We start from the raw sequence: 25,370 nt of genomic DNA, 5'->3' as shown, positions 1-25,370 counted from the left end.
CTTACATTAAAACTATATTTGATATTTTTAACCATTCCTATTGATGGATTGAATAATTATTGATAAAAAAAAATCATTTTATTGGGCTAGAATATTGTAATGCTAAAGATTTGATAATGTTATAAACGTGTAGCGGAATGATTAGCATTTGGACAAAAATTAAGAGTGAGGGTGAATTGGGTTCTTAATCAAAATTGTGCTTTTAAAATTTTCCCTTTTTAATATCAAAGTTCAATTAAAATCTTTCCTTTATTTTAATAAACACAATAAAATAAAGAGGGTAGGAAAGAGAAAATTACACAAAATATTTATACTGGTTCGGAACAAAAGACTCTACATCCAGTTGTTAATCTCTTAAAAGCGAGATTAACTCAATCACTAAAATAAACCAAACATACAATCAATGATGAGAAAGATTAAGTTTAGAAAACACCTCTCTTAAATCACACAAGAGATGAAGACAACTCCCTTGAAATCCACGAGGGATGAGAACACCTTCCTTGAATCACACAAGGAATGAAAACCTCCTTTGAATCACACAAAGGATGATTGGTTTCTCCTAGCAACAGCAGCAACACTCAATCACTCAAGATCTCACTTGATGAAAGTTATTGCTCTACCGACACTAGGTTTTTCAGAGCCTTCCCACGAAAAGTTCTCAAGTACTCTGACTTCTCTAACTATGTTTGAAATGAAAGCCTACCACTTTATTTATAGAAGCCTATTTAGAAATTAGGTTAAGAATATAAAAATTTAAGTCACAATTGCCACATATAATCAATTATCATAAGTGATAGTGATAATAGATTATTGCAGAGCAGTTTTTGGAAAACATTATTTCGCGCTGATAATCGATTATCCTTTGAAATAATCGATTATTCCATAGCAGTTTCTTAAAAATTTAAAAGAATACTTATGATAATCGATTATCATAAGTGATAATCGATTATCATAGTGCATTTTGTAAAACTAAGACTTTCTCTCAGTGTTCTTCTGTTTCGGTTTTGTCTTTTGACTTTTGACCTACTAATTTAACTATTTTAAATAACATACACATATTACAAGACTTTAAACAACTCAATTTTTAAGTCTTCAATTAATCTCTAATCTCTTGAATCGAAACATTCTTTAAAGTCTTCAACCTTTTTTTCATATATCATCATTAAGTCTTCCATATTTCTTTATAAGTCATCATCATCAAAACTTTTTATCAGAGAAAGATGTAATTTTTGTTTTCAACAGATAATACATATTTTACTTTAATCGAAAGTTGATTCCTGATTCTTAACCACACATAATGTACCTAAACCCTTGGGCAAACTAATAAATAACAAACTGGCCATATTTATTAGATTCGAACAAGAAGTTAATCCCAATGATAAAATATTAAAACATATAATGCAAAAAGAAAATATGCATCACAATCATACATTTAATTTATTCATTTAATCGACTGATTTACATTTTCTTCTACTAATAAAAATAAATGTATATGTGTTTACCTTTTATTTTATGATTATAAAACATTTTTTTATTAAATTTAGAAAAAATATAAAATATAAAATAAGTATTGAATGAATAATTTTATTATTTTATTACAAATGTATAACTTTTTAAAGAGATATTAAAATTAAAAAGCAATTCTAAATAAAATTAATTATATTAATAAAGATAAAACATGAAAATCAAATGTCTATACTAAACTAGAAATTATAAAGATAAATCTCCTTCATAATAATTATAAATATATTAAAAATATTTTTTTAAAATTACTTAAAAAGAATATATAGTATTTTTAATGATTTTCTTAATTTCTTATATATTTATAATTTTATCTATTTATAATTTAAGTTTTGGTATTTTCTACAAAAAAATATAAATAGTTAAAAATATTTTTGTGTTACAATATAATATCATTATCATAAATCTAAAATATATTTTATACATTCTAAAATATTTTAAACCAAAATCTTAATTATAATTTAAGTTAAATATTTATTTAATCTATAAAATATAAACGTTTATTGTATATTTAACACTTGTCGACCTAATTAATATATATATATATATATATATATATATATATATATAATATAAGAATTGTTTTTTTTTATCCTTAACTAATTTTTTTAAGTTAACTCAATTATTTATCAATTTACTGTGATCATTTCTTTAAATATAATCGATTTTCTTTATCTTTTCTCCAAATTTAACTATTTTTAGTTAAAAAATTACTTGTAAAATAAATAAAACTTATATATAACAAAATTATAAAAAATATTTATATTTATACATATAAAAAATTATTTTGTGCACACAAATTGTAACATCCCATTTAATAGTTTTTCACACTATCAAACAAAACATTATATCATGGTCTGACATAGAAGATAGTAGAGTTAACAGGTATATATACACATAGTATATAAGTCTGGTACAGTCATCCAAAACATAAAAAGGCCTAATTAACTTGTCAAGTTAAGACTCCTCAAAAGTCTGGCTCAAAACTACTACAGCAGTGGGTAGGGGGGTCAATTCCTGCTCTGAAGGGGGGCGTCATCATCTGGACTAGGCTCTACTCACACCATCAATAGGCGATCATAGCAAAGGAGAAGACACAAGAACAAAACCACATGAACAAAAAGGGTAAGCTAACTGAAAGAAAAGGAAGATAATGCAAAACATCATTTACATCACTCATAACACATAGATCAATAATTAAAATTCTAGACTCGATATCCGGATTGTGTAAGCGATATTGGACCCCTTGGTGGCTTGCTCCTGCAACGGTTCCCAGACTCTGCAGAGTCTGGACACAAGGGGTTATCACCCGACCGTTTCCAGGGTAAGTCCCCTTCGCGTCTAGGACTGGATCAAGTCCAAAGACTAGGACCTCCTGCTACTCCTCACGACATAATCCATTCTACTCTATCTGGGCATGAATGATTATTGGAGTTTCAGGATACCAACCAATATGGATTCCACACGTCCTTACACACTAACAACTCACATGAATTTCCCTTGAAATTTCATTCCAACCATCACTCTATATACTCATACTCTTCTAGTCTCATCACACAATACATTAAATAATGATCTATCAAGCATATAAGAGCTTCCTTACACGGAATCACAGTAAAACATGTCATTTTTCCCTTAAAATAGAAGTTGATGTCTTCCACTGCAGTGAATCTCGCTTAAGCTAGGCAATCTAGCCCTGGCGGATAGCCATCTCGCTTAGGCGAGGCTATCTCGCCTAGGTGAGACTCAAACAGTGGCAAGGATTAAAAACTGGGCGAACTCTCGCTCAAGCTAAACTGACTCGCTTAGACGAGAGTTCTCCCTCGCTTAAGCGACTCCAGCTCGCCTAGGCGAGACCTCGCACAATCTCAGGGTTGAGTCTTTTTGATAGTCTCGCTTAGGCGAGAACCACCCGCCTAGGTGAAAATAACAGACCATCCCACTATTTTCACATGCAAGACGCAAATTTCAGGCATACACTCATACACGCATTTCTATCAATCAATTCAGCACACAAACATCATAAAAAACCTAATTTACGGATTAAATGGAAAGAATTTCGGTTAGCTTCCCTTACCTTTTAAAAATTACCACAAGCAAGACTCTAACACAAGGGCACCTCAAATCCTCAACCTAAGGGGCTGAAATTCATAACTCAGGGTGAGTACAAGACCTTAATTCGGTTTTGGTAAGCATCAAATCCCAAAAAATCCCATAATTGAAGAGAATTAAGGGAAACTGAATTTGACTTACCGGAAGGAGGAGATGGCTCAGCTTGAGGAGGAGTTCTTCTCCTGGTTCCGGGTTTCAGCAGCTGTAACAGAGGGGGAGTGATTACAAAAGAAATAAAATGGAGCTTTGCTTGAGAGAGGGCTGTGCAGTTGGTTTAGAGAGAAGGAAAACAAGGAAGGGTGGAGTGTGGTTCTGTGATAGAAGTTGGGGAAGAAGAGAGTGTATAGAGAGGGGGAGTTAGTGGGTCCTTACATTCTCCCCAACAACAGAATTTTCGTCCCGAAAAATTAAAACTCACCAGAGAACAGGTGCGGATATGACTTCTTCATATCTTCTTCAAGTTCCCAAATGGAATCACCAGTTCTCTTGTCCCAGATAACCTGAATTAGACTGATGGATTTCCCCCTTCGCTGTCTTGTCTGACTATCACCAAGACTAACAGGTTGTACCTCCACTGAAAGATCTCCTCTAATCTGCAAATCTTCTGCCTCAAGCACATGTGAGGGGTCAGACACATATCTTCTGAGCTGAGAGACATGAAATACTGAGTGAAGGTTGGATAGCTGAGGGGGTAAGGCGATTTCATAAGCCACTGGTCCAATCCTCCTCAGAATCTGGTATGGACCAATGAACTTAGGAGATAACTTCCTTGAGCGAATAGCCCTCCCCACACCGGTGGTCAGGGTAATTCTCAAGAAAATGTGATCTCCAACAGCAAACTCCAAAGGTCTTCTCCTCTGATCGGTATAGGATTTCTGTCTGCTCTGAGACGCCTTCATCCTTTCTTGTATTAACTTGACCTTCTCAGTGGTCTGCCTTAGTAACTCAGGCCCTACCATCACAGACTCTCCATCTTGGTACCAGCACAAAGGAGTTTTGCACCTTCTGCCATAAAGAGCTTCATATGGTGCCATGCCAATGCCTGCATGGAAACTGTTATTATAGGTAAACTCCACCAAAGGCAGGACCTCGTCCCATGCACTAAGATGATCCAGTACGCACGTCCACAAGAGGTCCTCAAGAGACTGTATTGTCCTCTCGGACTGGCCGTCTGTCTGGGGATGGTAAGCCGAGCTCATCGATAGCCTGCTGCCCATGGCACTCTGCAACGCCTGCCAAAAACGGGAGGTGAAACGTGGATCCCTATTAGAGACTATGCTCGACGGCACCCCATGGAGCCTCACAATCTCACTAATATACAACTATGCCAGCTTTGTCATGGACATCCTCAGATTTACTGCCAGGAAATGGGCACTCTTGGTCAGACGGTCTACTACCACCCATATGGCATCATGGCTCCTCACCGTCTGTGGCAAATGGGTAACAAAATCCATAGCAATGCTATCCTATTTCCACTCCGGGATCTCTAACTGCTGTAGCATCCCTCCAGGCCTCTGGTGTTCTGCCTTAGCCTTCTGACAGGTCAAGCAGGATGACACATACCGAGCTACATCTGACTTCATTCCTGACCACCAGAAAGATTCTTTCAGATCATGGTACATTTTAGTCATGCCTGGATGCATGCTAAAACGACTCTTGTGCCCCTCTTCGAGAATCATGCCCTTCACCTCCAAATCCTCAGGTATGCAGATCCTGCCTCTGAATCTTAACACCCCATCACTCCCTACCACAAAGTCCTTGGCCTTCTCAGTGCCAAGCAATTCCACGGTCCTCTGCAACTTAGGATCAGATAATTGCCTCTCCTTTATTAGGACGAGGAAATCACTAGACACTGTAAGAAGGTTGCATCTAATGACATCTTCTCCTAAAATCATCTATAGCCGCATGTCTCTAAATTGCTCCACCAAATCCAACTCTCTGGCCATCATATAAGATGCGTGAACTATTTTTCGGCTTAGGGCATCGGCCACAACATTCGCTTTCCTCGGGTGGTATAACAACTCGAAGTCGAAGTCCTTTAAGAACTCCATCTACCGTCTTTGCCTCATGTTCAACTCTTTCTGGTCGAACAGATACTTTAGGCTCTGGTGGTCACTGAAAACCTGGAATTGAGCGCCATACAGATAGTGTCTCCAGATTTTCAATGCAAACACCACGGCCGCTAACTCGAGATCGTGTGTGGGGTAGTTCTTCTCATGACTTTTAAGCTGCCTAGAGGCGTAGGCAACCACTCTCCTTTCTTGCATTAGAACGCACCCTAATCCCTGATGGGAGGCATCACAGTAGACTTCGAAGTGTCTACTGGTATCAGGGATCACCAACACAGGAGCACTGGTCAGCTTCTGCTTCAACTCCTGGAAGCTATTTTCACACCGATCGGTCCAGGCGAAAGGCTGATCCTTACGAGTCAACTGTGTCAAAGGTGCCACGATTTTTGAGAATCCCTCAATGAACCTTCTGTAGTACCCTGCCAGTCCCACAAAGCTCCTAATCTCAGTCGTTGATTTAGGACGCTTCCATTTTAACACAGCCTCAACTTTGGATGGGTCCACGGATATGCCCTGAGCTGAGATCACATGCCCTAAAAATTGAACCGTGGTCATCCAAAACTCGCACTTAGACAGTTTCGCATAGAGCTGCTTCTCTCTTAGGATGCTCAGAACGATCCTCAGATGCTCTGCATGTTCTTCATGAGTTCTGGAGTATATAAAGATATCGTCTATGAAAACCACCACAAACTTGTCTAGAAAAGGCCTGAAGATTCGATTCATATAATCCATGAACAAGACATAGGCGTTAGTCACACCGAAAGGCATCACTACGTACTCGTAGTGTCCATATCTGGATCTGAAAGCGGTCTTCTGCACGTCATCAGACTTAACTCTAATCTGATGGTATCTGGATCTCAAGTCAATCTTTGAAAACACAACAGCGCCGTGCAGCTGATCCATCAAGTTGTCTATCCTTGGCAGAGGATATTTGTTCTTGATGGTTAGCTTGTTGACCTGCCGGTAATCAACACAAAGCCTAGAGCTGCCATCCTTCTTCTTGACCAATAACACCGACGCTCCCCAAGGCGACACGCTGGGCCTGATGAATTGTTTCTTCAGCAGTTCCTCAATCTGCTTTTTCAACTCTGCCAGCTCAGCAGGAGCCATCCGGTAAGGTGCTATTGATACTGGCCCTGCTCCAAGCACCAGATCAATAGAGAACTCAATCTCCCTAGAAGGGGGCAAGCCGTGCACCTCATCAGGGAAAACATCAGGGAATTCCCTCACCACTGACGTTTCAACGTGTCTATCCCCACTCTCAACAGACAGTTGAGTGAGAATCAAGAAACACTGAGACCCCTCCTTTATGGCTTGATCCACCTGCTGTGAGGATAACAACATCTCTTCATCTTCCGGGTTGGGAAACAACACCTTCTTCTCATTACAATCAATAAGAATGCAATTAACAGATAGCCAATCCATTCCCAAGATCACATCCAGGCCCTCCAGAGGTAAACAGATGAGGTTCACCCTGTATTTGTGCCCCTCAACCTCGATCAAACATCTAGCACATAACGTCGAGGTTTTGACCATCCCAGAAGCAGGCGTAGACACTACCAGGTCGTACAGAAGTTCCCTAACCGGGAGACCCAACTCCATCACATAGACTCTGACACAAAAGAGTGTGTCGCTCCCGAATCGTATAACACACACAAGCTCCTACCGGCAATCATGCAAGATCCAATGATGAGGTTACCTGATCTGTGTGCCTCTGCACCCGTCATGGCATACACTCGGCCAGCTGCCTGGGGTCTAGCACTTCCCCGTATCTGTTGTGGCTACGACTGCGTTGAAGGTCTGGGCACTGTACCCCTGCCAGTGGGGCAATTTTTGAGGAAGTGGCCTTCCCATCTGTGACATGTCTGCCTACCACCAAGCTGGGGGTAAACACTCCTCATGTGGGGCCCTCCACAATGAAAACATTATGGTATGTGAGAGTGATGCTGAGGAGACTGATGCTGATGTGATTGGGGCGGATGTGGCTGAAGTGGGAATCTCTTAGACCCCTGAGGCGGAAGTCTAGAGTAAGGCTTCCCCTTGTCGTCTTGTCTGCTCATGGACCCAGATGGTCCTCCCACCTTCTGTTGAGACCGTTGTTGAGCTTCAACTTCCGCCTTTAGCTTCTCCATTACCCTCACTTTCTCCACTAAAGTAGGGAACTCCTTTATAGAGAGTGGAGCCACCATGAGTTTAAGATCGTCTCTCAGTCCATTTTCAAATTTCCTACACTGCCAATCTTCAGCCATCTTCAAAGTGTGAAATCTGCCTAGGTGCTTGAACTTTTCAGCGTACTTTGGCACTAACATCTCTCCTTGCATCAGCTGTAAGAACTCCACTTCCTTGGCGTATCTCACACTGTCTGGGAAGTACTCAGCATAAAACTTCTTCTTAAACAACTCCCAGGTGATGGTCTCCCTGCTGCCTTCTAGCATCATCTTCATGTTAGACCACCAATGGACAGCCTCTTCGGCTAGCAGATACTCAGAATAAGCCAACCTGTTTTCTACTGGGCACCGCTTGGCATCATAAATTCGCTTCATATCCCTCATCCACTGGTCTGCCTCATCTGGAGTGGTCTTGCCATCGAAGCGAGACGGATGGTGCTGAAGAAAATCCTCCAAACTCCACTCTTGTACTCGTGGCGGTGGAGCTTTGGAAGATCCAGCTGCAGATCGATTCTCGCTCAGCTGATGCAAGGCTTCCAAGTGTCTCTGCTGAGTCGCCTCTGCTGCAAGCCTAGCAGACTCCATCTGCTGCAAGGCTAAGTTGTGCTAGTTCACCATGTTAGCATTCTGCTGCTGCATGGCTGCCAACATTGCTTCAATTGTCCCCACCAAGTGAGAATTATCCGGGCTAGGAACAGAAGGAGGAGGAGGCATAGGTGCCATAGCTCTGACCACACAAAGAGAGAATCATCAGTCCATCTATCAAACACCACAATTGAACCAAAATACCATGAGAAACACACAACACAAACTAGGTGAGCTCACACCTACAAACCCTAAAGGAACTACTGCTCTGATACCAAAAATGTAACATCCCATTTAATAGTTTTTCACACTATCAAACAAAACATTATATCATGGTCTGACATAGAAGATAGTAGAGTTAACAGTTATATATACACATAGTATATGAGTCTGGTACAGTCATCCAAAACATAAAAAGGCCTAACTAACTTGTCAAGTTAAAACTCCTCAAAAGTCTGGCTCAAAACTACTACAGCAGTGGGTAGGGGGAGGTCAATTCCTGCTCTGAAGGGGGGCGTCATCATCTGGACTAGGCTCTGCTCACACCATCAATAGGCGATCATAGCAAAGGAGAAGACACAAGAACAAAACCACATGAACAAAAAGGGTAAGCTAACTGAAAGAAAAGGAAGATAATGCAAAACATCATTTACATCACTCATAACACATAGATCAATAATTAAAATTCTAGACTCGATATCCGGATTGTGTAAGCGACATTGGAGCTCTTGGTGGCTTGCTCCCGTAACGGTTCCCAGAGTCTGGACACAAGGGGTTATCACCCGACCGTTCTCAGGGTAAGTACCCTTCGCGTCTAGGACTGGATCAAGTCCAAAGACTAGGACCTCCTGCTACTCCTCACGACATAATCCATTCTACTATATCTGGGCGCGAATGATTGTTGGAGTTTCAGGATACCAACCAATATGGATTCCACACGTCCTTACACACTAACAACTCACATGAATTTCCCTTGAAATTCCATTCCAACCATCACTCTATATACTCATACTCTTTTAGTCTCATCACACAATACATTAAATAATGATCTATCAAGCATATAAGAGCTTCCTTGCACGGAATCACAGTAAAACATGTCATTTTTCCCTTAAAACAGAAGTTGATGTCTTCCACTGCAGTGAATCTCGCTTAAGCTAGGCAATCTAGCCCAGGCGAGAAGCCATCTCACTTAGGCGAGGCTATCTCGCCTAGGCGAGACTCAAACAGTGGCAAGGATTAAAAACTTGGCGAACTCTCGCTCAGGCTAAACTGGCTCGCTTAGACGAGAGTGTCTCTCTCGCTTAAGCGACTCCAGCTCGCCTAGGCGAGACCTCGCTCAGTCTCAGGGGTGAGTCTTTTTGATAGTCTCGCTTAGGCGAGAACCACCCGCCTAGGCGAAAATAACAGACCATCCCACTGTTTTCACATGCAAGAACGCAAATTTCAGGGCAACAATGATCATACACTCATACATGCATTTTTATCAATCAATTCAGCACACAAACATCATACAAAACCTAATTTACGAATTAAATAGAAAGAATTTCGGTTAGCTTTCCTTCCTTTTAAAAATCACCACAAGCAAGACTCTAACACAAGGGCACCTCAAATCCTCAACCTAACGGGCTGAAATTCATAACTCAGGGTGAGTACAAGACCTTAATTCGGTTTTGGTAAGCATCAAATCTCAAAAAATCCCATAATTGAAGAGAATTGAGGGAAACTGAATTTGACTTACCGGAAGGGGGAGATGGCTCAGCTTGAGGAGGAGTTCTTCTCCTGGTTCCGGGTTTCAGCAACTGTAATAGAGGGGGAGTGATTAGAAAGGAAATAAAATGGAGCTTTGCTTGAGAGAGGGTTGTGCAGTTGGTTTAGAGAGAAGGAAAACAGGGAAGGGTGGAGTGTGGTTCTGTGATAGAAGTTGGGAAAGAAGAGAGTGTATAAAGAGGGGGAGTTAGTGGATCCTTACATTTTTCAATCTTATTTTTTGAGAAATTATTATTTTAAATTAAAATAATTATATTCATTTTTATCTTTGAAATAACTATTAATATAATTATAATTATTTTTATAAATTAAAATAACTATTTATTATAAAAAATATTTAATAATAAAAAATTTAAATTATTTATTTTTAATGAAAATTAATTTATATTTTAATAATTTGAATAGAATAAAAAAATAGACCCGTGTATCTCCCTCTAATTAATGATTAAACGAAAAGAAAGTTAGCATTTTAGAAATTAAATTGAAATAAAATAATTATATTATAAAATTCATAAATTCTAAAACAACGGGTAAGGATGAGTAATTAAAAAATATAAATAAATAATATTTTTAACGACAAGAAGTTTGATTTTGTTTGATACAATTTTAAATGTTGTCACACTGACACAGGACTTTTGTAGACGACAAAAATGAACATTGTCTTAATATAAATCACTGCTAATGTATGTTGCCATTTTTGCATAAAAAAATATGAAACATCCATTTGCAGATTCGACAGCCAGAAACATCAAATCACAAATCACTCAGTTATGAGTTGTCATCACAGTCACGTGTTTGTGTGTCAAATCAGCATAGTGGAGGAGTGAGTGTCTAAAATAATAAGAAAAACAAAATAACTTGTGTACACACGACTTCTTTTTTTAATAAATTAAACTTTGTGTTTATCTATTTAATAAACATTTCAATAAATGCTATTCTTTTAAAAAATCTATTTTATTTTTGAATATATAATTTTTAATAGATAAAATATGATAATGGTAAAATATTTTTGATATTATTATTATTATTATTATTTACTATTATTTTATTAATTATTATATTTAAATAATATATTTATAGTTTAATTATATGCATCGTAATAGCTGTAATTTGGTTAATGATAAGTGGTCTTAATATTCGTTACGGTGACGGTGAATTATTATTATTATTAAAATTGTCAGAGGTATTTTTACATAAATCATTTTATAGTATAAAAACTCAGAAAAAAATAAAAAAAGAACAAAACACTACTTTTTAACAACAGTAAACCATTATAAAAAAAATATTATTGGAGAATTTAATGTTCCATAAAAATGTTAACAGGAATATCAACACATCACTTAAAGTGATTGAATTTTTTTTTTATATATTTTGAATGTTTTTATAAGCATGGATGCCTCTATATTAATAATTATATTCCTTATATTATTAATATGAAAATTTTACACTACGTAATAAGAAATTTATTTTGTAAAAAAGATTATAAACAATCAGGTAAGATTACAGAATGAAAAAGATGTCACCGGTAGCAAATTTTGAACAAAAAATGGAAGGAGACCGAGTTATATTTTTTATTTTTAATTAAAAAATATTATTTTTTCTATTAAAAGATATATACGATAGTAGAATTTAACAAAATATTATAAGAAATAATAATATATTAATTATTGAATCAGAATTAAAGTTTAATTATAATGTTGTTCTACGTTTAATAATATATTAATAATGTTGTTTTACGTTATTTCAATGATTTAAAATTTTTTAATAATTAAATCATAATTAAAGTTTGTTATAATATCCTTTGAATATAAATTAACATACTATTTGTTAAAGATTCAGCCTCCATTTTATTTCTCAACATGTTCTTGATTATTTTCACTATAACAAAAAATCTTTCCGTTATAGTTATAAAAATGGGAAAAGTCATGATATGGACCCCATTTTATATAAGCTTTTCGTATGTCGTCAATTTGATTTGGTGGGTATTGCGTTCTAAAGAATTTTCAAATTTATTATGTATAACTCTAGAAACTTTAGAGAGCTTTTTCATTTTCTTCAGTTATTGGATTATCAAAGAGTTTCTCAAGTTTAGTTGACATAGATACATTTTTTTCATCTTCATCACAAGTTTTCCTCTTGAAATAAAAATCAATTTTTTACTCTTTATCATAATTTTTCTAATATGAATTTGCCACCTCTCACCTATTTAGTAAAAGAAAAAATTATGAATACTCCAACCTAAATCTCAAAACCAAAACTCCCCATTTTAAGAAAATTCACAACTTTTAAATAATTAGCTTCTCTTATCTTAAATAGATTCCTTACTGCTCTTCCCTCACACAAGTTCTTCCCTTATACAACTTCAAAGTCTTAAATAATCCCATTTTCACAAAGAAGAGTTTGATCAATAATTAGATCATGGTTTTATTATCTACAACGAATAGAGATCTGCCTATAATATAGAAAAGTCACATACAAGAGGAAAACATATTGTTTTGAATAAAATCAACCTACTCAAAAGAAGAAATTGTCCAATCAAAACTATTTCTTAACTCCTTAATTTCTCCTTGGTGCAATTTGATTTTGAAAATAATGAAAAATTGATGGTGAAAATTGAGATAGAAAAAAAATTTGAAAAAGGAAGGTACAAAGAAGAGAGAAACCAGCTAAAAGAGAACAAAGAATAACAAAAAGAAGGAAAAACACATATTTTTCAAATTTTGAAAAAGAATTTTTAAACTAAATTAATATAAATAATAAAATAATATACAAATATATTTTTAAAATATACATAAATTAAAAAATCATTGGGGAGCCGTGGGCCCCCTCGTCCCTTAGAAGGACCGCCCTGGATGTTATTATTATGATGAAAAACAATTTTGAGTGGTGGTTTCTAGTCTGATAATGTCATTTTGTGTCTTAATTAAGTTGTACTTAATTTATGTATCACAATTAATTTATGTCTCCAATTGTATCGTTTAATGTCCTGTGTGTAATACAAGATCGAAAGACGAGGATGTTGATTGGAGCGAGTGAACCGACCAATAAACTTTATTTTTCTCGGAATATTCTGAAAGTGCATTAACGTTTGACAATAAATTGATATGTGGTTTAAACATTTGAGTCAATTTAGTAGAAATAATAATAATAGAACATGTGATGTTAATCCACTAGTTAAACAATATAGGAATATTTTTTACTAAGTAAGCATAATACAAATTGTTTATTTGAATCGATTGATTGTGATTTATGGGACCTTATCGCACTCCTTGATCATGCGATGCATAATATTACTTAACAATTGTATATGACTATTCACGTATATTTTGGGTTTATTTGGTATATAATAAAATTAAAGTTGTGTTTATGTTTATAAACTTTGTTGCCTTTCTCTATAGACAATTTGCTCAAAAATTAAAAAAGTACGAAGTGATAATGACATTGAATTTAATTGTTTGCATGATTTTTTTTCTGAAGAATGAAATTGTGTTTCGCCATCTTGTGCGATTACACCACACATAAAAAAAAAGAAGATGAGAATGTGAAAAGAAAACATTAACATGTTATGTTATGAGTATGGCATGAACACTCAAATTTTAAAATTACTTATCAATACAATTTTTAGGTGAATGTGTATTAACTGCATGTTATTTAATTAATGGCACACAATCTAATGTGCTTAATTGTCTAACATCTTATAAAAAAATATTTGTTAAATTACATAAATTTAATAACATTAAAGTTTTTGAGTGCTTATGTTATGCAAATCATCAATCTGATTTTCATTTTTCTATTGCAAAATTCTTAAACGCGGGATTAATAAAATCGGATGAGCTTGCAATTAATTAATGAATAAAAATTAAATCAAATGAATAAATGAATAAATGAATAATTCTGTGTTGAAGCCTAACATTTCGTACATCTTTAAAAGGCGTTTAAACTGTGTTTATCTTTTACTCTAAATAGTGTGAAGTGTTGAATGTATTTATTACTATGCATCGGGTGAAGAAAACTTCCATCAATTTTCTAAGTTAATGCTTTGAATGATCGGTTAAATCACCCACGAAACAGTCTCTTCATTTCTTTTCGAAAAAAGTTGTAAGAAGTAAGAATACTAATACTTATAAAAATTCATTTGATGTATTATTATATAAATTATGGTTTACAGTTAATTTAAAACATACGATGAAGATTATAATTATTCTGAAAAATTCATTGATGTATAATAATATCGGTTAATAATCTAACTGCAATAATATAAAAACCAAAGAAGATAAATGGTGATAGGAAAAGTAAATAGAAAAAATGTAAAATGAAAAGTAGGGTAATGATAAGACTAGGAGAGGCAGCTACGCTAGCAGAGTGTTTATGAGTGTTAAGAGGGAAATCCTCTTACCTTATCATTGTGTTTCAAATGCATTAAAAAGAAAAACTCTTCCTCTGCTCAGCTTTCGGAACAACCAATCCTTTACACCTTTTTCTGTATGCTCTAGTTTCCTTCCTCTTATTTTCCGTTAGAGTCCCACACCGTATACTTTCACTAGAGGTTTAGTGTTTATATAGATACAGACTGCATCCAAGCTTGTCCCTTCGGGGACATCCGATAAAATTGGAACGATACAGAGAAGATTAGCATGGCCCCTGCGCAAGGATGACACGCACAAATCGAGAAATGGTCCAAATTTTTTTTCCATCTCTTCCGTGTTCGTTTTTATGGAGGTTCAGGTTAGTTTCTTTCAAGTTTTTTATAGATGAAGTATTTTTAGTTTGAAGTTTATCATTGTTGGTAATGCATAGTAATCACAAGTTCTCAACTGGTAAATGTTGAGATTACATCCCCAACTGGTGGTTTAAATGCTTTTACAGGGAGTTCATGATGATTCTAGTATTCAGAGACACTGTTTCACACTGACCCCAACAACCACTACCAGCTCAGAGACAACACCTTGTTTGGCACTATGCAAAATCTTTCTTGACCAAACCTTCCAAAGCCCCCGACTTCCCCCCACCCCCCCCCCCCCCCCCCGAAGCTACACGTTCACAATGACAACAGCAAATATAGTCCCACATCGAAAGACTTTTGGAAAGAAAGTACGTTTATAAAGCAAAACCAAACAACTTTGGCCACGACCTTACTTGAACAGGATCTGTTCTATAGGCTCGTACATCTGTATCCTTAAGTTCTAAGGAGACAGGAACTGCAGTCTGGTGGATGAAACTTGGCCCTGTGATCAGAGCGTGATTAACGGTAGGATGGTGGGCTTTGTTTGTGGACAAGACTTCATCTTCCACCGTAGAGGATCGTTCCCAGTCTTTACGACTTGGGATGGTTGCAGGGTTATCTGACAGACTCCATTTTAACATTTGTTTTTAATTAATTGCTTATATTTTTCTATTTTGTTCTCAATTACTTGTCTAATGATATAAGTCAGTGAATTCTCCTTTCTGCATATGTAAAATGATGCAAAATAATATTATGAATTTTTTTTATGACAAAGAACTTCCCTTGGTATGGAATGTGTTTGTTTTCACTTTTACACTTTCATATTTGTATTTAGTATTTTAAAATTTTAATTAAATTGAAAATAAAGTATAATAATTTATTTACTAAATCTATATTTAATTGTTAACTGAAATAAAGTATTTAAATTTTGTTAAATTTATCACATGTTATAATTTGTATCTCATAAAATTAACACATAGCGTTAAAACGGAAAACCACTACATGTAATAATAGTGTGGTATAAGCCAAAGTATGTTTGTGAAGAGTTATGCTATATAAGTCATTAAATCTATGCTAAATTGAAGGGTTGTGCTATAAAACTTTACACTTTTGTTTAATTCTTGTACCCAACTTCTTTCATTTCACAATGGCATTTTTTCTTCACCTTTTTAGTACTTTTTTATTTTTTCCAATTAATATTATGTGAAAGGGCAAAATGTTGAAATGAAACTTTGACACCTCATGAACACATGAATGAAATTGGTGTTGCCTTCCTTTTAGTTTGTTTTCCTGTTAAATGAACAACAGTTTTAATTGAAGGGACATACAACTTGATTATCATATATTTTATAAGATTCAGGAAATTAATTTTTGAGGCATTTTGACCCTTTTTCACATTTATGCATAAGACAATAATTGTACATAATTATTTGCGCCTGAAAGTATAAAACTAATTAAAGAAACATAAGTAGGAAATGGTATAGGAAAATAATTTACTTAACTATTTGTTGAAGAAATGATAAATCTAACTAAAGAAAGTGTATGATGTTCTAAAAAATATAAGAGTCGTTCAAAGTAAATGGTTTGACTTCTAAAAGTAATAGAGAAATTGTTAAATAAATTATTATTTTTTTATGAAAATGTTTTACCTTTTATTATATTATTGTTAATTTTTAGTAGATAACAAAATGGATCATGACGGGTTAATCTGTCCAAATGGATCGAGACAGAGGTTTAATGAAATAATATTTAGTTAAATAATATATAAGCTATTTAACAAAATGTTAGTCCAATGATTTAAGTCTATCCAACATAACTCTTATCGTAAGTTGAACAGAGTCACTTTACCTTACTCATTTTAGTGAGTTGCTGCTCTATTGAGACTTCTACATTTTATGAGTTAACTCCTTTGTAAATATACTAATAGATAAATAAATTTTCCACCCAATTTTCTGTGATATTATTATGGGTATCTTTATGTAATATGATTATGGGTAACAAATTAAAAATAAGAATTTAGAAAAACTATATGAAATTTTTTTATAATAAATTTATGCAAAAAAAAACTTTAATTTATATGAAAAATTAAGTGTTAAGTATGCTTTTAGTCATTGTGCTAACATGTGAAATTGGAATTTGTTTCTTCCTCAAAATTTATATAAAATTTGTCCTCAAACGAAGTTAACTTTTAGGTGACATCTTTAATGATCATGTTGTTGACTGGACTGACATGTCAGAATGCGAGACAACCACGTAATTGACACGTGTAATTTGAAAAAAAAAATTGTTTTATATTTCTCTTTTTTTTTTTTATATTTTTCTTTTAGATTTAGAGGATGTATTTCATGTATTACTAAAATATAAGGATAAATTTTATATGAACTTTAAGGGAGAAAGACGAATTACAATTTTATATATAAAAATATATCAAGTAAAAATATACTTAACATAAACTAATTTATTGATTACTATGTTATATAAATGGTAAATGATAAGACTTATATAAATTAATATTGAGACAAAAATAATTTATTTTACAATTAAGAAAAAAATTCAATTATGTTTGAAATTTTAAAATTTTTCTAAAATTAATATAAATTGGTTGAATAAAGTATTTATTAAAATATTAAGTATTTTCTAAATTTAAGAAAACTAAAACTTATTATAAATTAATATATTATTCAATAAATGTAGATTAAATTATTTTAAAAATTATTTGTACATTATATATTCACTAAGTGAATTTTAGTGAGTTCATCACAATTTTTGTAATATATTAATTAGGCTTAATTACATTTTGAATTCTAATAAATTTGAAAATTATTAATTGAGTCTTTATAGATAAGTGAAAATAAATTTAAAAATTATTAATTGAGTCTTTATAGATAAGTGACAGTTAATTTTGTAATGTGACAATTATCGTCACATCATATTTTGTTACAAAAGATCTGATGATGAAATCCTTTTCAAATATTAAATTAAACAAAAATTATTTTTAAACTTAATTAAAATTAAAAGTTAAAATTTTCAAATTACAAAATATAAAACATGTAACACTTACAAAATTAATAAATTAAAAATTTAAAAAATCAACAAATTACTAAAAAGTTAAAAATTATAAAAATAAATAATTTCATAATAGCAAAATTATAAAATATACGAATATAAAATTACATAACTATAAAAATTCTTACCAAATTATAAAATTAAGAGATTTTGAAATTGTAAAATTGTGAAACTATGAAAATAAAAATTTATTAAATTATTAAAATATTAAATAAATTTTATAGTATATTTAAAACATAATAAAATTTAATTAAAAAAAATTAAATTTACATATTTAATTGATTCAAAATTTTTAAAATGAACTAATTTCAATTTTTATTAAAAGTTGAAAAACTAAAACTATATTTAATCTTCAAATAAAAGAAAAAGTTAGGGGACGCATGTTTCAGGTTTTTGACAAAGATGTAACATATTTTCATAACCAAATCTTCTTTACAGAAAGTTGGGATGTGATATATTGCGTAGGTAAAATACACCTGAATCATCATAGGGTAAAATATGATAAAAGAAATTCTTAACTATCTATTTAAAGTATTCAACTACCGACATTTTCTTCATATTATACTTCCTATGTATAAACAACAGGCTAAACTACACTATCAATTTTCCTATTGCACCGTTTAATATATTTTAATTAAATAAATTTATCTCAAAAACTCCCATCGAATTGAAATTATTTACAGTACAAATAATCTTTACAAAATCCTATTTAATACTTCAATAACATAAATTAAAATTATTTTTCAAAATATATAAAAATCACAAGACATTAATACTTCACACAAATAATTAAGCTTACAAATACAATTATAATGTAAAGGTTTGATGAAAATCATCCGATACCATTCATGGTAAAATAGTTAACCAGTCTAATTGATCTATGCTCGACAATTCACAAGGATGAAGATTCCAACTGTGTAAAAGATACAGCAATCATGCATGAATAGTCCCGACTTCACCAAACTAACAGAAAAAGATCTAGAAACAAGGTAAACAAGATATTGTTTTGTCACTTCATCTCATTTTGTTAACTGCTACCATTCATTGATGTTAGAAGATACATCACTAACGTTACAATACAAATCTGCTACTCTCAACCAGTCAACCCCCTTAAAAAATGAAAAGAAAAACAATGCTTCATGCAGTGAAATCCCTGCACAGGCTGGTCTTCTACCAAGGACCAATTAACTTGTCCCAACCGAATCCCTGCATGCAATGATTTATGGTTCTCATTATTTTTGAATTTAATAGGACTTGGAAGAAACAAGACAAGACCACAAAATACTGCTAATTGCTCACTTTAATAATTTCTTCATAAAACACAACACAACCACCACCAAGTAAAGCAAGACCAGTTATTCATGAAAATGTTCACAACAAACTTCCTTACAACGATCAATGTTATTACTTATTGCTACCTACCACTACATCCTTGTAATCATATTATCGAAGAAAAAAGAAGTATTATAAGACATTACAATGGTGGCAGTATCTTAGAATCCTTTCTTTACAATGTCTTGCATTCCTCTACCCCTTTGCCAGCCCGCATAATAGGTTAGTATTATCCCTGCAGTAATCTGGCATTTAGGCCTAACTGACAAACGATGGTAGCTTACCTTGTCAAGGTTCTTGCCCTGGACTCCTGTCATTGTTGTTGACACCATCAGAAAGATGAACCCACAAGCTTTGACTCCTGTCAACTCCATTCTCCCAGGTTTGTTGTCTTACACTCCTGTCATTGGTGTCACCACCATCAGAAAACTGGGCCCAGACACTTCGACATTTTCCTTCTCCACTAAATTCCTCCTCGCATCCCGCCACAGTCTTTAGCAGTTCCGATTGCAGTAATGGACAATTTTCCTTAAGATATTCAAAACCATCAGATTGCATCACAGCTGCAAGACAGAAATTAATAAGCGATATAGTTATACATCTGACGCCTTGCTTTATGATCATTTCATGATGTTTAGGCTGTTATTGAAAATGAAAGTACTAGAAGACAATCAGAACGGTGTACAGGATGAAATATTTTATTAGAAAAATGTACTGAGCACAACTTGATATGCATATATTACAAACTTGAGAAGTACTAGTAACTACAGACTACAGAGCGAATACAACTGTAGTGTCTAAGTCAACCAACTTTCTTGAACACATTTTATGAATGATGCATCTTTATTAGATTGACAGTTGTTCAGAATAAAATGTGTGTATTTGAGAACAACGAAGAAATCTATAAATAGCCTATTCAACAGAAACTTCCCAAGGAGAGCGTTGAAAAGTAGGAAGTCCAACACATACATGATAGAAACTAAACATTGGTGCCTCTGCAATGGTTTCTTGCTACCAAATGATCAAAGCATGTCTGCTGATTCGGCTAAAAAATATGGGAATAATACAATCACGGAACAATGTAAAGAACTTACTGCTCAAGAAAAGGATACTTCTCACAAGAACGAGACAGAAAAATTTCAATCACTTTTTTTGGAACTAAGGAGAACACAAGCCCGAAGAAACAACAAACAAACGCTACAGGTTATCAACAACCCCATAACATCCTTCAAAAGGAACATAAAACTTGCCTCAGGAGGTCTATATTCAATCATTGTTCGCCATCAAATTTAAATACCAGCAATTAGGCCATAAAGTTTGCCAGTAACATAAATAGCATAAGATGTAGGACAAGTGGAAAAGGTGAGGCTGTGTCGCTTTGTATTCTTTCCATCTTTACACTATAAATTAAAAGTATTTACATTTCTAGGAAGATAGATAATCATTATTTTCTTGTAGACAATGGAGCCAATTCTTACTTATGAATGAGACTTAATCAAGATTCAAGAAAAGTGTGCTGCTTAACACATTCATAATACCGAGAATTAAAGTTTACTTCCATACAACCAATTATGCCAGTGGGAAAAACTTTCATCAACACAAGAACAAATGAGTTGGTTTATGTTTAAGTTGTATGATCCAGAGGTTTTGTCAAGTAACAAATAGTGCAAACACCAAAACAAGAGCACCTATTACAAGCTAATAAGTGGCTGACTATGAATTCAGGTTTAGACATGAGTGGGACAGATATGTCAAGCAGTAAAACTTACCAACAAGGTTTTCAGCAGAAAACTGTAGACAGACAGACTTCAACTCTGTAGCACGATAGCGATCAGCAAGAGCCAGAATATAGGCTACAGAATCTATAGAAATGTCTTTACAAAGAACAGATTCGCACATCAGCTTAAGTCTGGGCAAGCCATATTTTTCCGCAGCAGCTAACAACTTTGCTGCAAATGATTCAGATACTGAAGGCAAGAATGATGAACGTGACACAAAAAGCTCCTCATCATCTATAAGAGTGTCTCTATAAATAAAATGAAGTAAAGCCTGCTCAACAATAGGACACAAGACACATTAAACAACCAGGTGAATGATATGGCACGGTAAGACTGAATTGATTACCATGCATGTTTCATGGAACAAAAAAATTATGGCGAAAGGATAGATAAAAATGGGCATTGTAACAAATGTCTTACCTTGAAAACCTTAGGTTCCATGTCAGTAACAACTACTTCCTGCTCATCCTCCTCCATCCCATTGAAAAATTCAGTTTCAAACGCAGTTGATCGGGCAGCCAAAACAAGTTTATGAGCATGAAACCTTTCTCCACCTACAGAGAAAGTCACATCTGACCCCTCCTCATTCTCTAACAGCATTCCAAAATGTGACCCAATGTCAGACTCAGGAACGTGTATTGTGTTTAATTTAGAACAATCAATGGATGACACCACCACACCAACAGTGCAGTTTATCTTCAAGCAGTCGTCCTTCAGGAATGTTGAAGCTTCGAGTTGAGCCCGTTTAAAAAATCTCTTATAACCCCTAATAAACACAATCAGTGCACCATTGATCACTCCATATCGCACATCACAAAAATGGATAAAACAGCCAGTAACGCAGCATGGCATCCCAAGCATATTACAAAAACCACAAGGATCTTATTACCATGTTAGAATATCCTAACCATAAACTAATAGCATGACGATCATTATTTTAGAGTAAAATATGGCTTTGGTCCACGAAAATATCCCAAAGCTTGGCCCTGGTCCTTATAAAATTGATAAGTTTTAAAACTCTCTGTTCTAGTTCCTGCAGAGGGACTAAAACTATATCACTCACTCAAGGCAAAATATATAGAGTTAAATTTGTGCAGGAACTAAAACCAAGTTTTGAAAGAATAAACAGTAACACATTTTAACATTTACTTTCTAAAGGGAGAAGTCATCAAGGAAGAACATATATCTAGATTCATCCAACTCTGGAAAGCCCTATATGTTCATGGCAGCATGTTGGAATCTCCCAATGGCATGCTGGCCTTGGTCGTATTGTCCGTGGTAGTATGGGGTCAGAGGGTTTATAACTTTGCTGGCTACATTGGACATTATGATATTACATTCGCATAGCTCACGGGAAGAAACAAAGGTCTTCAAGCTGTTTGGGAGTTGGGGTACAGAAGTTTGCTGCCTTTTCAAACTCCGCTTATGCCACACCATCCATAAAACATCCAAGCCATTAGCACCAATACGCAGGCATAACTAAAACTATCTAAGACCTTTCAAATTGGGATTTGATCCCCTAAAACGAGGAGAATGATGCAATGATAACCATTAATCATAAAATCAACTATTGAAATTATAACTAATTCCAGATTGTGTTACTATATATTTGATTTAATCACTATTTTTAACCATTGATACTCTAATCACCGATTGCAAGAGTGTTTCACTTCAGAAGAGCCAAATCAATCGATTTGAGACAGGGGTGGCAACTTACTCACACTCATTGGGAAGGGAATTATCGCACTAATCTCTGGTGTTTCTTTTGATTTATTACCTCACGCACCAAAACTGAACCCAGCTCTCATTCAGAGACAAGCAAGGCTATAATTAAAAACAAAGCAACCACAGAGAGTAACAATTCATACAATTACACACAAGAATGTATCACCTAACTCCCAATTTCACGATCCCTACCAAACATTACAGTTCAGTTTAACCTAAAGCTCAAATCCACAACCAAACAGAGCGAGAGAACGGCGACACTAACCACATGCTGCCTCGATATTTGAGAGTGTAGGGCCCACTCTCGAGCGAGCGATCGAAGTGGCTGTGCACCTTGTGCTTGCCGTTGCCGCTCTGGTCGAGCAAGGTGAGTTCGAAGAGAGCACGAACGTCGGTGCCTTCGGAAGCGAGCGCAATGAAGACGGAGACATAGGCGGAGTTGTCTTCAGGATTCTTACCGTCGGGATAGAAGTAAATCGCCCACTGGTACCCTCCGACGGTGAAAGTCTCGCTCGCGATGTGTTTTCCGACGCCGATTCCCTTGGCAAGAGAGTAACCCTTGATCACGAACTTGTGCGAACCGTTCACCGTCTCCGTCACCGAACGGGAACTCGTCCGCGACGCCAGGACGCTCCTACTCGCCGCCGCCGGGTTGTACATCTCACGCGCAATTGCAATGATCGATCAATTCAATCCGCGTGACACGACCATGCACGGTTTTCTCGGGAAATGGGGGTTTTCCCGGAAAGTGAAGGAAAACGGATCTGTGTTGATGTTGTTGTTGGTGGTTCGAATCTATCCAGTTCTCGCTTTTGTTTAGCTTCTTTAGTTAAGGAAAAAAAAGAAAATAATGAACAATGATTTGAAGATTTTTCTTTTTTTTTTCTTTTCTTTTCCTTTTATTACTTTGATCTGATCTTGATTCCTGAAGGTTCCGTGCGCATGAGACAATTGGGTTTTCGTCCTCCAAATTATCACCCACTTCCACGTCATAGTGCTGCTAGAGCACAACAGAAACAAATAAAACATTTTTTTTTCTCTTCTGATAGATTTTACTTTTACTTTTCTAGTCATTTTCTTCTTCTTCTTCTGAGGGTTAATTATTATGTTAAATACTATTTTTTATATTGTTATTTAATAATTTTATAATAAATAATATATAATGGGTATTTTATTTGAATGTATTCCATATTTTTATACATCTTAAAATTAAAATAAATAAATAAAATAATAAATGTAATTACTACTAAAAATAACTTCATACTTTAACTAGGTTATAATATAACTGTGTTTTTTTTTATTCGTGCAAATTTGCGAACTTATAATAATACATATAAGGAAGTTTTTTCTATAAATTTTTCTTATAGACATTTCAAATTTCTATTCTATCTTTAATTATATTTTAAAATTGTAAAAAAATAAAAATATTGAATATAATTATCTATTTACTAAAATTAATTGCATAAATACTTCACCTGCTCTACAATTAAATTATTTCAATTTTTTCATGTACATTCGTAATTTACAACAATATATGAAATTCCTATCATGGACACATTCCATGTTATTATTATTATTTTATCTTTAATTATATTTAAAATAATAAAAGAATACAAAATATAAAAAATAAATATTAATCACTTATTTATTAGAAAAGAACGTGGTTTTATGATATGTTCTTTGCGGGACAATGGTTATATATTCTATGTCTTCTTTGTGTGATAATAATGTTGATTTTTTTTTTAAAGAGGACTAATTCTATAGTTGAGGGATCAAAAATATATTTAACCATTTTATTATTACTAGCGAAAATACATGCCTTGTCATGCCTATGTGTTTTCATTTTTAAATTTTCATAGAAATTTGAGTTAAGATAAATAAAAAATATATAATTAACTTTTAAAATAGTTGTTAAATGTAAAATTAGAAAAATAAAATATGTACGCAAAAGAAGTTTTTAAAATCACTATTAAAAGAAAAAAAGTTTCTAAAATAACGATTAAAGGAAGTTTTACGGGATTTGCAATTTTCTTCTTTTGATTTGGTTATTCGGTTTATGAAATCTCCTTATAGTCATTTGCTTAAAGTGATCAAAGTGACTGTAATTACTACAATTATTTGGATAATTTGGAGAGATTTCAAGATCTAACTCTGTTTTTTTTTTCTAATTTTTCATATTAAAGAGCTAGTGCATATGACTGAGATTAAATTTAAGAAGCATACGAGTGGTTTCATCGTTTAAACTATGGAAGATAGGGTGGTTTCATTTATGAACATAGTATGACAAATTCTATATGCCAATTAGCTTATGGTCAGTGACGGATCTTGGTCAAAAAATTTGAAAGAGCCAAAATAATATACTCAAATTTTATATATTTAATTATTATTACTAATATAACAAAAAGCATATATAATTTAGTATTGAAATTCTTGTATGTTTTTCCTTTGTATGTTTTTTCTTAAAAAAAATGATAGTTTTGAAGTTGTATTTGATATGAAACTCATCTTAAATAAGTTTTTCTAA

General features: G+C 33.9%; 1 protein-coding gene, 1 long non-coding RNA gene and 2 other non-coding genes across 4 annotated transcripts; 3 read left to right on the top strand and 1 right to left on the bottom strand.

Annotated features, from left to right (window-relative positions):
- Positions 1 to 14,557: 14,557 nt before the first annotated feature.
- Positions 14,558 to 15,583, top strand: LOC114163219 (uncharacterized). Its single transcript, XR_003599389.2, has 2 exons — positions 14,558 to 14,947; positions 15,089 to 15,583. It is a non-coding gene; the product is annotated as an uncharacterized LOC114163219 (long non-coding RNA).
- On the top strand, positions 14,807 to 14,909 carry LOC114165523 (U6 spliceosomal RNA). The gene has a single exon (XR_003599726.1). It is a non-coding gene; the product is annotated as a U6 spliceosomal RNA (small nuclear RNA).
- LOC114165451 (small nucleolar RNA U3) lies at positions 15,349 to 15,574 on the top strand. Its single transcript, XR_003599711.1, has one exon. It is a non-coding gene; the product is annotated as a small nucleolar RNA U3 (small nucleolar RNA).
- Positions 15,584 to 18,787: 3,204 nt separating the features above from the next.
- On the bottom strand, positions 18,788 to 23,718 carry BPM4 (BTB-POZ and MATH domain 4). Its single transcript, XM_028070926.2, has 5 exons — positions 23,112 to 23,718; positions 21,542 to 21,887; positions 21,113 to 21,392; positions 19,628 to 19,906; positions 18,788 to 19,217 (listed from the first exon to the last, which is right to left on the bottom strand). Exons 1-4 carry the CDS (start codon positions 23,504 to 23,506, stop codon positions 19,632 to 19,634), a joined length of 1,296 nt encoding a protein of 431 aa, XP_027926727.1. The 5' UTR covers positions 23,507 to 23,718; the 3' UTR covers positions 18,788 to 19,217; positions 19,628 to 19,631.
- Positions 23,719 to 25,370: the final 1,652 nt, after the last annotated feature.

This window comes from Vigna unguiculata, chromosome 1 (assembly GCF_037176805.1).
Source record: "Vigna unguiculata cultivar grain cowpea cultivar isolate G323 ecotype 2 chromosome 1, ASM3717680v1, whole genome shotgun sequence".
NCBI lineage: Eukaryota > Viridiplantae > Streptophyta > Magnoliopsida > Fabales > Fabaceae > Vigna > Vigna unguiculata.
This window is presented reverse-complemented; position numbering and strand designations above follow the sequence as displayed.

Coding starts and splice junctions, on each gene's coding strand:
- BPM4 (XM_028070926.2), bottom strand. CDS start 23,506: ATGTACAACCCGGCGGCGGCGAGTAGGAGCGTCCTGGCGTCGCGGACG. Junction 21,393..21,541: donor TGGAACCTAAGGTTTTCAAG/GTAAGACATTTG, acceptor ATTGTTGAGCAG/GCTTTACTTCATTTTATTTA. Junction 19,907..21,112: donor TTCTGCTGAAAACCTTGTTG/GTAAGTTTTACT, acceptor TCTGTCTTGCAG/CTGTGATGCAATCTGATGGT.